At 47.9% G+C, this 17,811-nt stretch overlaps 1 protein-coding gene across 3 annotated transcripts; it reads right to left on the reverse strand.

Moving 5' to 3' along the window:
- Positions 1 to 387: 387 nt before the first annotated feature.
- On the reverse strand, positions 388 to 10,650 carry LOC136456678 (protein ULTRAPETALA 1-like). Of its 3 annotated transcripts, none has more exons than XM_066456617.1 (4): positions 10,394 to 10,650; positions 6,545 to 6,869; positions 4,509 to 4,833; positions 388 to 819 (listed from the first exon to the last, which is right to left on the reverse strand). In XM_066456617.1, exons 2-4 carry the CDS (start codon positions 6,750 to 6,752, stop codon positions 645 to 647), a joined length of 708 nt encoding a protein of 235 aa, XP_066312714.1. In that variant the 5' UTR covers positions 6,753 to 6,869; positions 10,394 to 10,650; the 3' UTR covers positions 388 to 644. The 3 variants fall into 3 exon arrangements, with proteins under 3 accessions (XP_066312714.1, XP_066312713.1, XP_066312712.1); XM_066456616.1 differs by lacking the exon at positions 10,394 to 10,650 and adding an exon at positions 7,005 to 7,399; XM_066456615.1 differs by lacking the exon at positions 10,394 to 10,650 and having other exon boundaries at positions 6,545 to 7,399.
- Positions 10,651 to 17,811: the final 7,161 nt, after the last annotated feature.

The following is a 17,811-nucleotide window of genomic DNA, read 5'->3' on the forward strand; positions in this document are numbered from 1 at the left end:
CGGCGCAGGCTCGGCGCCAGCGCCCAGCGCCGACGCTCCACTCCGATTCCCCGAACGCCGAAGCTGGCCAGGTAGCAGCAGCGCGTTCGGAAACACGTTGCTCTACTCCTACACAGCTGCACACATGTCGAGCATGGGCGCATGGCATCAACCCATCTCCATCTTCGTAATCAGCTACTCTACCGGAGACAGCTATAGCCCTGCATCCTGACATGCGCTGACGAGCATACGGAGTCTATAGGGGAAAAGTCGATCTTTGTGGCTGCCCCTGCCCATGTCAGAGCTCCTTTTTTTTTTAAAAAAAAGAACGGGACATACACAGGAGTAGTACTTGATTGTTGATACTCCAACAGTCCACTTGCACATAAATAAAGGATCTTAAAACGATGTGAGTAATGCGCATTTCAATGGGAACAGTTGGCAGATTGTACCACAGTATGTAGCAAAATTGGCTGGCATCCCTCGCTACTGGACGGATAGCACCAGCCATGGAAAATACTAGGCGAATGGAATGGAATTGTTTAGAATAGCGGCCTGCCCTACAGCTACAGTCTGTTTGCTGCGACCTCGGCATGGTTGAGAAGCATTCTTGCTGTCTTGGCCAACGGAACCAACCAATATAATGGTGTTAGATCCTCCTATTATTATTCCTTGGAGTTGCGGTAGAAGTCGACGCAGGTCTGGCAGTCGCAGTCCTTGAAGCGGCAGGTCTCGCAGCCGAAGCAGACGCACTTCATGCAGCCGGTGCAGGACGGTGCGCGGGAGCAGCCTCGCAGGACCTTACGGCTTGCACGCTCTTCTTCGTCGTCGCAGGTGACCCTGGTGGGGAAGAAAATAACATACAAGTGCCGGATGAATCAAGTAGTACTATATAGCACAGCAAAATTATCTCTTCTGCACTTCTCCTATATCTTAGGCCCTGATTTTTTGTAATTGCTCATTCAGCATGCAATTTTATCCTTGTTTGGCTATAGAAAAAGAATTATAAAAGTGTCTCTTGTAACTTGACCTTTTGTGTTAACAGTTGCTTGTGTAAGATTGTTGCCTGAAAATTTCCAAAAATTCAAATATGAAATATAGCAAGTCCCTTTCTTCTGATTAATAGGCAACACCATACAGTTCTGTACACAGGAACTGCCCGCCAGATGATACCCTTGGTAGATTTTTCTGCTTGATCCCTGCAGGCAAGCTGAGGGATGCAGCACTAATGCCGCTCAGTGTGTACTGCTGTGCCCAGTGACAGGAACCTGCAACAGAGGTATGCTAATTTTCGGCCAGAAACTTGGATGGCAACAGTTCACAGATTGTACTAGAGCCGTGCAGTTTCTAGTTTCTACGTACTTACCTACAGTAGGATACTGACAGCCATCTCACCAGTACGCTACAGTTATACATTGTGCTTTACCAGTGGCCTGCAACCACAACGGACATTACCAACAATGTGCAATTTGGGTATTTTTGGACGTAGTTGATATGCATCAACCACTTGCCTTGGTAGAGCCAGGAGTTGGACTTTCAGTGTTTGCTGTCACTATTCTAGTGGACAAAATAGGACGTTTCAGCAGCTAAAGCCTAAAGGGAGTCGATGCCTAAAGGAAGGTGCGAAGAAAACAGGCCCTTAGTTCATATCAGTATACTAAACAGTAAACACAAAGAGAGCAGAAAACTATAGATGATTAACTGGAAGTCTCCTCACAATTGTAGTAAATGGTACCAGTCCGTAGCATGACTTGAAATAAACACTAAAAGAAATCAGAAATCAAACGAACCCAGCGAACCCTAGCGGTGCCCCCCCTGGCAGCCGCCCCCAACCCGCCGCAGCCGCCGCCAGCCGCCATACCGGCGCCAGCGGCCCCACCCTCCACCTCCCCGCTCCCCTGCCCTCCCTACAGCCTCCAAGCCCGCAAATCCAGCCCCTCCCGCAGCCTTCTCCACGGGATGCGACTCCACCAGGGAGCCGCCGCCGCCGCTCGTTCCCGGGCCGAGCGCCGTGGCCGCAGGGAGATGGAGCTTCCTCTGAGCCGCCGCCGCTCCAGGCGTCGCCGGACACCATGGTGTTGGGCGGATCCGGCGCCGGCTGCCCCGGTGAGGGCGATTTCGTGTCAACCGATGATGGCGCGCCACCGATGGCGCCGCTGCCGTCCACGGAGGATGGCGCCTCCCGCGCGACATCGGCTGTGCCAGGTGCGCCGGCCCCCCACCTGCCTCAACCACCGCCCGCCGCCACGACACCGCCTCGCGCGCTGCAGGGCGAAGAAGCTGGCGTGGATGGTCGTATGGCGGCTGCCCAGCCAACGGCGCCGCCCGCGGGGTCCGCGCCTCCACCAGCTGCGAAGCCGGCGCCTCCGGCCTAGCTGTCGAGGGCTGACGGGACCGGATCTGGGGCTACGCGGCCCGATGACGGGGGAGCGCACCCTGCGTCTTGGTCTCCGCCCGTCACGAAGAGCGCAGTTTGCGGCGAGCTCAGCATAGCGCCACAGGCTGCCTCGGGACGCCCTGCCGCAACCTCGCCGTCCGCGCTCTCTCCCTTCGCCCAACCCTTCCACCCACGGGAGCGCTCGAGGGGACGCTCCAAGGCTTGTCGCTGGGCTGAGGACGAGGATGGCCTCCTCGATGTCTCGGATACGGAGCAGACGTCGACCGCCTTCCAGCCCCCTACCTCGACGCGGCTCGTCGACGGCGACGGCCTCGGTTGCGCGGACGACAACCCTACAACCTACCTCGACGCCGTTCGTCGCCCGGCAAAGGCGGTAGATGCGTCCTCGACACGCGCCCAAGCTCGTCCGATCATGACTCGAGGCCGGGGCGTGGTGGATGCTGGACGGTAGGGACCTGGGTGGAGACGCAGCCGGCCGCGCCCCCAGCTGGTGCATGGCCTGCCTGCTCAGCCATTGGATGGCCGTACACCTGCCCACCAACGCCTTGGTCGCCGCGGAAGGATCTCCACCCCCAACGCCGATGGGTGGTGGGAGATCCTCCCACGGCAGGAGACGCAACCTGTGACTGCCTCGATTGAGCATCGCCAAAAGCAGCTCCCGTAGGCACGGAGGATCCCCGCAGAGCTTCGCGACAGATGCTTTAACTGTCTCTCCTACTCGCACCACGTCGCAACTTGTCGGTTGCCACAACGTTGTCTACGCTGCCAAGGTTATCGCCATCTCGCCAAGGACTGCAAGCGGCATAGGTCTGCGAAATCAGCGACGACGGGTGCCAACCTGCCACAGCACTCTGCTTGTGGCGACCCTCTGGCCTCCCAGGCGCCACACGGTGGTCCACCGAGCTTGGATGGGGTCGCGCATGGGGCCGTGGAGGGCACCGACAGCACCTGCCGACGCCGACGCCGCTGGAGTAAGCCAGCGAGGGACATCAGCAGGGACGCGCTTGCCGACAACGTCGCTTCTTCTGCTACTACACTTTGCTTCCTTGAGCTAGATTCGCTAGCATTGGCGCTGTGTGCGAGCGCAGGACCTCCCGCATGGGTCGTCTCGTTCGACCCGATGTTGGAGGAGCTTGCCGCCTCGCTCGTCGTGAGCCGGCCAATGAGAGCAGCAACACCTGAGTGTCTGCCTGCTACGATAGCCCCTCAGGAGGTTGAAGCACCAGTGGCGGACACCTGTTCTCCCGGCGACGGCTGCTCAGTGGACAACAGACTTGTCTCTGATGTTGCCAGTGCAGGGGCCACCACAGCTCACGCCACCACGAGCGAGAGCACCCAGCGTCGTAGATGGTTGCACCACCCCCAGCGACGCGACGCCCACACCACGCGAAAGCTGCTCGGCGTCTCGCACGGTTCACTGAGGAGGTGCAGCTCTAGCGAATGTTGCCATTAATCAGCGCCAGCCCACCAATGCAGAAGGTGGCAACCACAAGGCAACCCCTGCCAAAACGGAGCAGGACGGATTGCCGCTCAGCCGCTAGCGCACATTCCGACCTTCAAGCGGGGCGAGGTGCTCCTCATGCAGAGGATGGGCTTTGCAGCGCCGGCAGCTCCAATCTCATCCGCGTCCAAGCGAGCATACGACGACTTATTCACAAGAAACTTGACGTCGAGCGAAATCGAAGCACTAGACGCGCTGTTCCCCATGACCAATGCTAGGACTGGTAGAAGACTCTTCTCAGGATGACGGAGCAGGGCCGCGCGGCTAGTAGCGGAGACGCCCAGCTCCGTAGGTTACTAGCGCTGCTCTTAGTTCGGTTGTTTACTTTTATGTAATATCGAAGTTCGAAACAGTCTGCTAGGAAGGTCCAGTCATAATTGTAAGATCTCCTAGGGCGCTCATTAGAAGCGTGTCGTGTGTATGGTTAAACTCTTCTTCTTAATTACAATGATACGCAAATATTTTGCGTGTTCGAGAAAAAAAATAAAAGAAACCAAACTAATAGTACCAAAACAACGTAAGTCCACAATAGCTGAGATGAATAAAACGTACAAAACTAGGCTATGCATTGATTATTACTACAAAAGGTTCAGAATTAACGGCACTGTGGAAAAAAGTGTAGACACGTACCTATCAGTTGTTAAATCTGCGCATGTCCAGTTAACTTTGGCGAGAGCATCATGGTAAACACGGCACTCTTCTTTTGACCGGAGCCGAAATCTCCTCTCCTTGCCACATCTTGTGCAGCAGATGAACTCATCACGGTGAGATGGACGTCCATTACGACCTTTGTGAGAACCATTGCCAGATTTGTGCGCCAAGTAGTAGTATTTGAGCAGAGCTGTCTTTGACAATGGCACTTTTTCTCCCTGAACCATTACCCAGACAGTGTTCCTCCACTTTCCAGCTGTCTCCTTTCCAGAGTGCTTCTCAAAGGCAGCAGGTGTCAGCTTGTCTGCGATTTCAAATTACAAATTACAACGTTATCCTGAACCATCAAGAAAGTGAGCTATCAGTACACAATGTTGTGCTCACTAGATGATTAAACAAATGTTATCTCAATTGTTGCAACATGATCAAATGCCCTAGAAATGTACTGACATAACAACTACCTCCAAACACTGTTTACTATGATAACACTAAAAACTAGGTCCGGGATAACGACAACATAAAGTGCCAGAAAGTTTTTATTAGAAGATATACCCACAGTCTTAAGAGTCCACACTCATATAAAACAAGAACCATTTGAAGTTCCATGATCTGTGATGTCACTGGAGCCAAGCAGCACTTAAACAAAGTTAACTATCCTAAAAAAACTGGGTGCCTGATTACTCCACCGAGGAGTACTGCAATGTATGTAGTCCCAGATCGATACACCTTATAGAAGGCTGCAGGTTGCCGTCATAATTTATTGGCATTAGGAACTGCATATTTCGAATCCAGAGCCTACCCCATTTGTTAAATCCCACATACATATCTAGATTTCATAAACAAACCCTGAAATTTGGAATATATGGCAAGCCATACCATGGTTGCTATGCCCATGCTTCGATCTCATTGACATCTTATCATCACTATGATTGCCAGCCACAAAAAGAGAAGGGTGCCAAATCAAAGTGAGAATTGACTTGCACATCTGAGTAGACAATTGTTGCCTCGACCATTAGGCTCCAAAAGAAACAAATGTGCCTTCTCAAACAATTTAGGTTCAATGCAAAAACTCGGATTCAGACCATCCATTGTATATGGTATGCAGTAAAACCCGCAGATATAAAGCTTATGCTATCGATGTCAACATGTCACCTACAATACTCTAGATACACACTGAGATACAGACATTGCAGATTAGAAGAGACGCACAATGAGATACAGACACTGCAGATTAGAATTAGAAAATATCATCTACGAGATCAGAGATGAACTAGTAAGGCCACCAGATATTAACACAGAGCAGAGACAATCAGACAAGGTGGTCTTTACAACTCGTAGCAAACAAGTATCCGATGGATCAAAAGGGCCACTTCCACTTTATCTACAAAAAGAAAGCAGCATGCAACTCCAAACGAGAACAGGTGCTAATCCATGCAAACGAAAGCCTGAACATGAATAGAGACGTTACAATTTGTTGTACTGCTGTGATGGACACCACGACTGAACAGAGGGGCAAATCCCACGACCACCAGCATGCAAAAAGGGCACACACACTGAATCGACGTGCATTAGGTATCAAGGACAAAATGCTTGCATGTGCTAGTACTAGAGTGGTGTGCCGAGACAACAACATGAAAGGTCAGTTGTGCCGAATGAATGATAGAAGTGATATTAATTACTCCCAGGGGAGAGCATGACCACCAACCCAACAAGTTTGGCCCATCCTAACATTCAGATTGCAGAAAAGGCATTGGCAAAAATCAACAGGCAACAGACGTGAGATAGGGCAGAGCAGGGATGCATGGGATGCAGCATTGTGCCAAGCACTAGAAGCAGGCCATGCCGGGCACAAGAAGCGCCGTGGCGCGTGCACTGGCATTGCATGCATGTTCATCTGCGGGGCCAAGACATCGTGTGACCCAGATATCAAACACCATATACGCCATACGCGCATCGATGCACGGACATGAAATCAAGAGCGAAGACAAGCAAAGGAGGAGTGGGCTGGCACGGACCTTCGCGGCAGCCGGGCGTGCACTCGCAGTTGATCTCCAGGTCGCCGGACGCGAAGACGCGAAGGCGGCCGACGGCGTCGCCGTAGCGGTGGCTGGTGCATCCGCACGTCACCTCGACGAAGTCCTCCCCCCAGCGCACCCCGCTAACCTCCCGCAGCTCCTCCTCGCTGAACAGACCCGCGCCGGCAACTCCGTTCGCCGCGGCCATGTCTCCGGCCAGGAACAGGACAAAGCACAACAAGTTCGGTGGAAACAACGGCCACAGATTGATCTGGCTTGCGTCAAAGCAAGAAACAACCGAATGCCGAGAGGTGGAAAGCACAAACTGGTGGATCGAAGTAAAAGAAAGTTAGGCAAGTAGGTGAAGATGAGATTGAGATATATAGAGTTGGGAGCTGTGGGGAAACAGGAACCAAAGCGGCGCCTTTCCACAGGGAATCGCAGCGAATTAGGTTCCCACCAAATCTTGACGAGGGCGATCTCCGAAGGGGCCAAAGAATAAATGCAAAGGTGGCCCCTTTTTCCTAGCTGGATATAAGATCCGAGGGCCGAGGCCAAGAACGACGAACACAACAGGGGCACTGAGGCAGGAGCGACGCAAAAGCGGCTGCTTTCTGCAACAAACTACTTGGGGGCTTCGCTCCAAATCGCCCAGAAAGGCGGATCTGCCGATCTGGAGAAGTCGCCACAGAGTCTTCACGAATGCTTCCTCCAACTCCAACCCCCACGCCCTACGCCGACGTAGATGGGGTTTCGAAAGGGAGAGAGGGAAGGAGGAGGCGGAGAGAGGAGGGCCGAGAGCGAGAAGGAGAGGAGTTTGGTGATGAGGGTCTGAGCCTCTGATGAGGGGAACCTTGTTGTTGTGCGGGTGCTGGCCTTTTTAACCTATGGATGGATGGGGACGTTGACGTTTGTATATGCTTCTTCTATGTTAGCCCTCTCCTTTTGTGCTACTTCTTGGAACTACAGTTTCAACTATTTTCCACTCTTGCTCTCTAGGATTTTCACTAAAGTGGCAAGTATCAATAATTCAATAGGCGCAACTACGCGTCTGTAAAAGTGGATAGTCGGTCTTCATTGAATCAGTATTTTTTTAAATATATATGTTATATATACGTTTTAAGATATAGAGTTGTAAATATAGACAGAAGCGACTACACGGTAGAGACATGGCATGATGATATTAGCTTTTATGCTTATTGATTTATGAATAGCTAGTACTAGTAAGAGATACTTACTTGGAAAAATAGTAGTTACATTTGTTGAGAATATTAATTACTTGGCAAGGAAGGAGATGACTAGTCTCTTATTGACATCGTCAAGTCATATCGATGAATCGATAAAAGGGATGTTGTCAACTGTGAAAACATGTAGCGGCAGGTGATAGGAAAGCAACAAGGTAGAGGCAAGGAGTTTGCTAAGTGTTATAGCAAGTAGGTAGAGAGGTAAGGAGGATTGATAATTGTTATTGTCATTAGAGCAAGTATAATAGTAGGCTGTAAGCCGACTAAATGCTGAGGTGGAGGAGAGATGGGAGAAGAGAGAGGAGAAGCAGGCTGTAAGCTTACAGCCGGCTTGGACACAAGAACCAAGAAAGTCTGTGAGAGAGACAAGTGGGCCATGTATTAACTGTAAAGAGCTAACTACTATATGAGTGGGCTGAGAGAAGGCTGCAAGGAACCTTACAGCCAGCAAACCGGCTGTATTATTAGCCTTGCTCTTATGATTTTAGATGTGATAGTGCTAAAAGATATGGAGTATTCGTGAAGCTGTTAAACGACAACAATTCTAATATCATTAAGTGTGTATTGATGAGACATAATGTTAGTGGAGGTGGAAACCCAACTAAGAAGATCATTTTGGTATAACCGATCTAAGACATATGAATACTAGACCTCGTGCTACTTAGAGCAAGTATAATAGCAGGCTATAAGCCGACTAAATGCTGAGGTGGAGGAGAGAGGGGAGGAGAGAGAGAAGAAGCGGGCTGTAAGCTTACAGCCGGCTTGGGCACAAGAACCAAGAAAGTTTGTGAGAGAGACAAGTGGGCCATGTATTAACTGTAAAGAGCCAACTACTATATAAGTGGGCTGAGAGAAGGCTGCAAGGAACCTTACAGCCAGCAAGCCGGCTGTATTATTAGCCTTGCTCTTAGGATACTAAGATATTCAAGCATAAGTCCAATCGTCGCTCAAATAGTCTATTCATTTTATCCTTGCTGATAGAAATTTTGTGATTGTATTAGATCGTTGTTGCATCCTGTCAATATAATAGAAATTATACATGTTATTGACAATAACAATGCCATATGACAATTCCTCTAATCTAAGTAACAAAACAAAAAGAGACGCTCATTGATCCTTCAACTTAAGTGTACACTGCTTATGTTTACTTGAAATTTTTTCTTGTGCATAGGAAATGAGATTTTTTTATTTTTACTATAAATTAATAAGCTGTTTTGTTTCACTCATATAGCTATCGAGTTTAACTTACCAATGCGAATACAGAATAAGCAAAGGGCCAATAATGAATTTTTTTGCATATGTATTAAGACATGATTTGTATACTTTATTGTGACCATCCCTCATCGGTTGCCCTGCTCCATCCCCGTATGGGTGGAGAACCCGTCGTTGTAGAAACAAATCTAATTTTTATCTCCAAATCATATACATGTCCTTAATATTTCTTATATAGTGCCTTACATTGGACATAAGAAATTTGCAATTTAACATCATAAAATTGTATTAGTGTTTTGTGAACCATCCAATTTGATGCTATTCTTGCTAACTGAATCCAGACATCCTATTTTTCAAGTGTAGGCACTCATGGGAAAAAATAGTTGTGTCACTGTTGGATTTGGATTTGCATGGAGTTTCAAAGCCTAAGTTAGTATTTCGAATTCAAGTCGAGGGCTTCAAGTTAGAACATTTTGACAGGGCAAATTCGAGTTCCTTTTCAAGGTTATAGTGTTGTTATATGATAATTCTACAGATCAAAACTTGATTGCTTTTGGTGGTTTTATTTGGTAACCATGTAGCATGTTTGTCGGCATCTGAGCATGATATGCATATAGAGTGGTGTGCAAGTGTGTTTCACCCTGATAACACTTATAGCGAAGAAAATTATTATTATTATTATTATTATTATTATTATTATTATTATTATTATTATTATTATTATTATTATTATTATTATTATTATTATTATTATTATTATTATTATTATTTGTTTGACCAACATTTCTTAATGTTGTTTCAACCCAATTAAACATAGTATGGGTTTTGTTTGGACACGCATAATATATATGTTTATATTTGCTCTAAAACATGTTTTAACTTAGTTTTTTCCATGACATACATTATAATATATGCATGGGATGAATCTGTGCATATCATGTTCATGTTCTCAAACATTTTTAAAAACATTAACTGGCAAAAGTTTTCCAAATCTAGCTGAACAATATGTAGATTATGTGATATGTTTATAACACAAAAGAGAAGGGGAAAAAATATGCTATTCGAATGACTCTCTTTGCGAAAGAGTATAATTCTAGCATAATATCCACTTAAACCATCAAGATTTTAACCAAGTTTATATAAAAAAGTATCAATCAATATATATAATATATAGGATACTAAATAAGTATTTTTAGACTCATAATGGAATATACTTTCATTGCATACCTATTTGTTGTCACAAGTTATTGATATTTTTTAATTTATTTTAACTTTAGATAGTTTGACTAAATGCAGAATTAGAAAATAGTAGTACATTGTTTTCAGACAGTGCTATGCTGAGTCGGAAGCATGTGTTTTGCAACACGTAGGGGGGGGGGGGGGAGAATCAAACCTCGCGTCTCCTCCCCTGTTCCGCATCATATCGAGGGGGACGAGGAGGCGTGGCGACTGGGGAAATCCCAGATTCCGCTGCCCCCGCCGGACGCCGGCTCGCCTCCTCCCCGTGACAGGCCACCGCGCCGCGGGCTCCACGCCCGCTGGCCCCGCCAGACCAGTGAGATCAGATGGCAATGGTCTCTCTCTCCGCTGCGGCGCTCGGGCCGTTTGGTGGGGCCCCAGTCCCGTCCTGGGGCAGGGCGCTGATACGGGGTGGCGGAGGCCGTTTTGGGAAAAGGGAAAAACGGAGGGCCCCGCGGGCCGCGGCGCCGAGCCGGTCCCAACTTCCGAGGGATGACGAGGGAGTGAGGCCAGGGTCGGTTGGTTGGCTAGCGGAAATAATGAGGCGCCTGACCCTGACCTCCGCCTGCGCGCCTGTGCTGTGCGTCCGTCGCCTCGCCTCGTCGTCGTGTGCTTGACATCACGAGTCCAGGCGGTTCAGGCTCCGGTCGGCTGCCGTTTCGTGTTGGTTTTGCTCGGTCGCGGGCGTCGCGCACTGGGTTCTCTTTCTCTCCACCGGACACGCGGTGTTTTGCCGAATTCCCGTGATTTCCGAGCGTTTTCTCTGACCGTGATGCACGGTATCGTGGGCAGAGAGTTGGCGAGTGCTACAGTGCTTGTGACCAAACTCTTCCCTAGAAGCGCACTCGGACGCTTGCGTGGTTGTGTTTGTAGCACTCCGGCCCTACGAGCTAAGCCAACGAAAAAATCCGCTACTGTCTAGCTATACTGTGTCACTGTGCCTGCAGTGCCATGACTCACACACTTGGGCTTGGGCGTGCATGCTTTCGAGACAATTAGGCAGACAAACGCCGCGGAGGTGAGTTAACAAAACAGGTCTAAAAAGGTTCCTGGAGTTCGCGAATCTAGTCACCGTACGTTGCGTTTGTTTTTTTATTAACATTACTTATTATTAATTAATTACGTGGGTGCAAAAGGAATATTTTTTATCGGTACGTACGATGGAGTGTTTTTTTTTGGTGCAGTAGTTACGGATCAGATCGAGGACACGATCGATCTGACAAAGTTTCACGGTTGTACGTTCCTCGTGGATTATAGAAAAATAGCAAGCAGCCAGCTATCCTCTTTCGTTCGTTCGTTCGCCTGCTGGCTAGACGATCCTTCTTCTTGGAGACAATATCGCATGTTGTATGTGGAGCAAGTTGTTTTGCGTTAGCGAGGCCAGATCACTAGACATGAATTGAACGGCAGCGCGCAGCCAGTACGATTCAGCCGCATGCATTCTGCCTTTGCACGCAGCAAACGGCATCCACATATTTCACATGTAGATGCAAGGGGTTGGAGTTGGACCGTTGGAGGGTGATTTGAAGAGGTTGAATTCAGCAAACTACGATGATGAGTGCAGAGAAGCCTACCACACATGGCGACTTGATCGGAGCGCCGCCTAAACCCAATAATTGGCGCCGAATTTCGCCGGAGCACCCAAAGCTACATATGGTTGTTGGTGGATCGAGCACGACTTAATTAAACCTGCCACCCAGTGTTACCCCAAATAAGACCACATGATTGGGAGGTCGAGTGATCACGAGCGCTACGCGTCGACCCATCACGCACGCCGCTCTTGCCGTGTCGGTCGTTAGGCGCAGCGTACCCAGCCGAGTGGGAGTAGCGGCCGCGCGCGGTCAATAACGTAAAGCGACCACACAATATCCAGCAGAAAACCCAGCGACCGACGCGGTCCGGCAGCCGCGATTGCGGGGCCGGGCGATTCGGACGTGCGCGCTCCTTGGCCTGTTGGCCACCACCACCCACCAGAAGCGCCCGCGCCGCAGAAAAGTTCGGCGCGGATCCGCAGCATCCGCTGGTCCGAGGCCAGCTCGATCTGCAGCGCAGGGCGTCGTCCGCGTGCGGGAAAGCGCCTGCCCGCCTGCATGCGCCTCAAAATTGAAATCGAAAGCCAAAAAATGCACGTCCACTTCGGTGTCCAGCATGCATCTTCTTCACATCTGCCAGGACCACCACGCCTTGGGCCCTTGCGCTTACTATTTCGTTGCCGTCGCCATCGCCGTCGCGGCCACAGGTCTCGGTGGTGGCCGTACGGGTAGTAGCTCAGATTAAGAGTCCATGTCGGTATTCAGATTCAGCACCAAATTAAACAACCGCGGATGGGGACGCGTTGTACTCCTATGACTTATTCTTCTCAGATCAGATGTGGATTGCAACGGCGGCGATTCACCAAGACTGGTTCTCCAGAGACCAGAATAAAGTTACTGACTATCAGCCGTTTTTGGTATCCTACATAAACTAAGCGGCCTAGATTCCATGCTGCTTGCGAGTATTATATACATAGCGGGTACTAAACAAGTTTTGTTTCCAAAAGATGAGTAGTTAACATGTCATGATGTTGTGCTCCTCAATCTACGTACTTGCATTGCATGCTCCTCATTCACAGTGTACACACGTATGCTTCTTGCTTATTTTGTTTGCTTGTGCTCATCTATCGGATCATTTTTTATAAGACAAAATACTTAGATACGTTTATTAATAGTAGTAGTACTCTCTCCGTTTCTTTCCAATCATACTTTGACCATCAATTACTCCTCCAATATACTATTATTTGTGTCAAAATCAAACTCTATTAAAAGGTATATGTGACCTTTATAGGAGTAGGAGTAAACCATAAACATGCAGATAATTTCAGTACTTGTTGCTCAAAATGTCATCGCGTGTATAGTAGAAGAGATTGTTTCATTTCTCAACTCAAAACAATAACAAAACAATCATGTGAGGATCAGCTTTTGCTAGAGTCTGGACTCTAGAGGCATGTGACGAGGACAAAAAGTTAAAAACAAGACAAGGTTTATTCTATATTTGGCTAATGATAAGTAAGAATTTGTCTCTAACTATATATCATTACTTTCAATATGCTTAGAACAACTCCAAGAGTTCGTCTAAAACTAATAGCTAAATTACTTATTTTAGCCATTGTGTAAAATAGAATAAATCTAAAAAAAAGAGAACTCTACAACAGCCTAGCTATTTTGCCTCTTGTTATTTGAAAACATGCTATTTTTGGATAGCGACAACATAAATTCATGCGGGGAGGGGAGCGCCGAATAGAAATTCACGAAGGGAAGAGGAATAGCGAGTGTCGGTGCGGGACCCACAGGATGTCCCGCAAGGAAGGAAGAAGAACTAGCCTAACTAGGATTCTTCCCCTGTAATCTTAGTAGTAGTATTATAATGTAATCCTACTAGGAACTCTCATTGCAAACCGATTAAGACTCTGGCCTCCTGACTATATAAAGGAGGGCAGGGCTCCTTATATCGGGAGTTGAGACAACAATTATACAAGACAACACTACACAATCAATCCAACGCAAAGGCTAACGCCGACTGGACGTAGGGCTATTACTTGATCATCGATCGAGGGCCCGAACAAGGATAAATCGACTGTCTCTTGCGTTAACCGTCGAGTTCTGCATACGCTGAAGCCCGAACATACTGCCCCGGGGACCTCCGTGGCAGGCTATCGGTGGTCAAACATCGACAGCTGGCGCGCCAGGTAGGGGCTTTCGGTGACTTTGCATCCGAGAGCTCGATGGACCTCGACAACATGATCTTCTCGAAGGGATCAATCTTCATCTTCGGTTCATGGATCTACGAGGCAGGCGACAATGGCAAGCTCTAAGGCCGTCTCCTCAAAGATTCAGATCATCATCAGGACTCTTTCATTTCGACGACAACGACAGATCAGCTTGCCGGAAGATTCGCGCAGCTCGTAATGTCCAATCCAACTCGAATTCCGCGACTTCACGCATCCGATTCAGACTCAAGTTCCGTTTCCGAGACGAAGTCTTATCCGAGTTCTTTTAGAAAACCGAGTTCTTTTTTGACAAAGCTTCGGAACATGACGTCAACCTATCAAGACTACTACTCGGAGTACACTTAGAGTACTTCAAAGAAATCGAGTCCTCTTCCGTTCGGACCCCACAACATGGCGACACCTTATCAGACATGGCACGAAGGATCCACCTATCCCGTGCTTAGAATGCCACTGAAAGGAGGCCAGGAAGGTCTCATTTTAACTATAACATCTCAAGACTGCATCGTTCACTGGCCAGGTACCGTTCCTGAGGATGACGACACCCAACTAGTCGACGATATGACAACAGCAACTCTACCCTACCAAGAAGGAGATTCGATCTATGACCTTGAAACCTCTACTGAAGTTATCAACAGCTCTAGTAGTACGGAAATCAACGACGATGATAGAACAACTCACGCTAGAGAAGTATTCATGATTCGCCGTCCTCGATCACCATTGATCCCCCAGAAGTACCCGACGTGAGGTTTTCAGATGAATCCGAATCCAACATATCACCATTTATCCCGGGGCGTGATGGTGAGACTGAGAGTCAGAGGCAAGCAAGAGAAAGAAAGAACAAATTGAAACAAGGACGCCAACGCCATGGCTTTCCCCGAGTTGTTTATTAAAAGCAAAATGGCTGAAAATACGTCTGAGCATCTCCGCCGAGAGCAAAATAGCTGAAAAGATGCTTGAGCCCGCCGATGAGGGTAGCTAATAAGCTAACACCCGAACTAAAAAGCAAAATGGCTGAAAAGACGCCTGAGCATCCCGGCCGAGAGCAAAATAGCTGAAAAGATGCTTGAGCCCGCCGATGAGGGTAGCTAATAAGCTAACACCCGAACTAAAAAGCAAAATGGCTAAAAAGACGCCTGAGCATCCCAGCCGAGAGCAAAATATCTAAAAAGATGCTTGAGCCCGCCGATGAGGGTAGCTAATAAGCTAACACCCGAACTAAAAAGCAAAATGGCTGAAAAGACGCCTGAGCATCCCGGCCGAGAGCAAAATAGCTGAAAAGATGCTTGAGCCCGCCGATAAGGGTAGCTAACAAGCTAACACCCGAAATAAAAAGCAAAATGGCTGAAAATACGTCTGAGCATCCCGCCCGAGAGCAAAATAGTTGAAAAGATGCTTGAGTCCGCCGATGAGGGTAGCTAATAAGCTAACACCCGAACTTAAAAGCAAAATGGCTGAAAAGATGCCTGAGCATCCCAGCCGAGAGCAAAATAGCTGAAAAGATGTTTGAGCCCGCCGATGAGGGTAGCTAATAAGCTAACACCCGAACTAAAAAGCAAAATAGCTAAAAAGACGCCTGAGCATCCCGGCCGAGAGCAAAATAGCTGAAAAGATGCTTGAGCCCGCCGATGAGGGTAGCTAACAAGCTAACACCCAAAATAAAAAGCAAAATGGCTGAAAAGACGTCTGAGCATCTCGGCCGAGAGCAAAATAGCTGAAAAGATGCTTGAGCCCGCCGATGAGGGTAGCTAATAAGCTAACACCAGAAATAAAAAGCAAAATAGCTGAAAAAGATGCTTGAGCCCGTCGATGAGGGTAGCTAACAAGCTAACACCCAAAATAAAAAGCAAAATGGCTGAAAAGACGCCTGAGCATCCCGGCCAAGAGCAAAATAGCTGAAAAGATGCTTGAGCCCACCGATGAGGGTAGCTAACAAGCTAACACCCGAAATAAAAAGCAAAATGGCTGAAAAGACGTCTGAGCATCCCGGCCGAGAGCAAAATAGCTGAAAAGATGCTTGAGCCCGCCGATGAGGGTAGCTAACAAGCTAACACCTGAAATAAAAAGCAAAATGGCTAAAAATACGCCTGAGCATCCCGGCCGAGAGCAAAATAGCTGAAAAGATGCTTGAGCCCGCCGATGAGGGTAGCTAACGAGCTAACACCCGAAATAAAAAGCAAAATGACTAAAACTAAGCCTGGGCATAGACCAGAGCAATTTCAAGACAAGACCCTCCAGCTACTTATTCCAAAATAGCAAGAGGCTCGGGGGCTACACTGTAGATACCCAAGAACATAAAGATCTACATATAACGAGTTGTCTACATGGCACAAAAGAAGGCCAGACAAACACTCGACAGATCAAGAAAGGTTGTTAACACAAAGATCTATATATAACGAGTTGTTTACATGGGACAGAAAAGAACTCGATAAATCAAGAAAGTTTGTCAAGATAGCGCGCAGAATTGTTTACAAGGCAAAGACGAAAGCAAGACAAAGTACTCGGCAAGTCAAGTAACTCTGACCAATTGGATAAATCATCCAAGGAACAAACAAGGCATCCAAGCAAAGAAGACATCAACAAAAAATCTTCATTCAAAAAGAAGTATAATGTCATATTACAAGGCACGGGCATAAAGATCAAATATATCAAGCCTCATCATCAGGAGAAGAGATAACAATATTAAGATTATCTACTATTCTACTAGCTAAGTCTTCAACCTCAGGCTCTATCCTCTCAACGGCATCAATGTATTCTTGACTATCAGCTTCCTCTGCTATCTTGGACAAAGGAGCCACTGGAGCAAGAACCCGGACCTGGGTCAGGACATTCTTGGTACACAGTTGGGCGCACCTCTTCACAAACTCTTGGAAACGAGTCGGAATTCGAAGAATTAACTGAGCCCAAGATTGCCCATCATCCGCTGGAGTTCGGAGAACGTCGGCTACTGAACGAAAGGATTTCCATAAAGCTTTCCAGTTTTCAGTAGCCATCGCTAACTTGCTAGACAAGTCTTCAATAGTTTTTTGGGCCTACACAAGATCTCTATCAGCTCCACGCCTGATCAACTTAGCAAGCGCAAGTTCCTCCTCAGCATGAGTAATTACCTCCTCAGCCTTGTTGTGACTCATACGAACAAGAGTCTTCATTTCATCAACGCCCTCCGAGAGCTTCTGCTTTTTAACCCGGAGAGCTAGACAAGACAACAAACAACAAGTTAACGGAAAGGAGAATTTGAATGCAGAAGGAAACAAAAAGAACCCGCAATACCGTTGCACTCCTTCTTCACGACCTCCAAGTTCTTCATGGCCTCTGAATTCTTTAGAGCATCCTGGATAGCAGCATCCCTCTACTTCTCGGCCTCAACAACCCAGGCACGGAGACCTTGTTCCTCCTTCTGATGTGTTTTACGCTTAGCCTCCATCTCGGCCTGGCAGAGATCCAGCTTCGCCTTCAGGGCGCTCAACTTAGAAGACAACTTCTTCTCGGTTTCTGATGAGAAGAAGAAGCCGGTATGGTCCTGAGAGAAGGACTGAACAAAAAAGAAAGAGAGAAAGAAGGCATAAGAAAAGGAGAAAGATGAATATCCAAAGAAAGAACTTCAGAAAACTTACTTGGAGTTTTTCTCCAAAAGAAGTTGCAAAGGTTGCGAAGTCTCCCCAAGAAGCGATCAACTCTGACAACCGATGAGTGGCATCAAATTGATGAACCACATCTTCAGTAGAAAGAGGAGCAGAGGGATAAGACGGCCGATGCGAAGAAGACAAGGTCAAGGACACATCATGGGAAGTCCCGGCTACCTCCCTAGA

The sequence above is a fragment of the Miscanthus floridulus genome, chromosome 6 (assembly GCF_019320115.1).
Source record: "Miscanthus floridulus cultivar M001 chromosome 6, ASM1932011v1, whole genome shotgun sequence".
NCBI classification, from domain to species: Eukaryota; Viridiplantae; Streptophyta; class Magnoliopsida; order Poales; family Poaceae; genus Miscanthus; species Miscanthus floridulus.

What these genes read in the sequence shown, in the direction of transcription:
- LOC136456678 (XM_066456617.1), bottom strand. Translation starts at nt 6,752, where the DNA reads ATGGCCGCGGCGAACGGAGTTGCCGGCGCGGGTCTGTTCAGCGAGGAG. An exon ending in CACGCCCGGCTGCCGCGAAG is followed by an intron (nt 4,834 to 6,544) that starts GTCCGTGCCAGC and finishes TTGAAATCGCAG; the next exon opens with ACAAGCTGACACCTGCTGCC. An exon ending in GCAGATTTAACAACTGATAG is followed by an intron (nt 820 to 4,508) that starts GTACGTGTCTAC and finishes CTTCCCCACCAG; the next exon opens with GGTCACCTGCGACGACGAAG.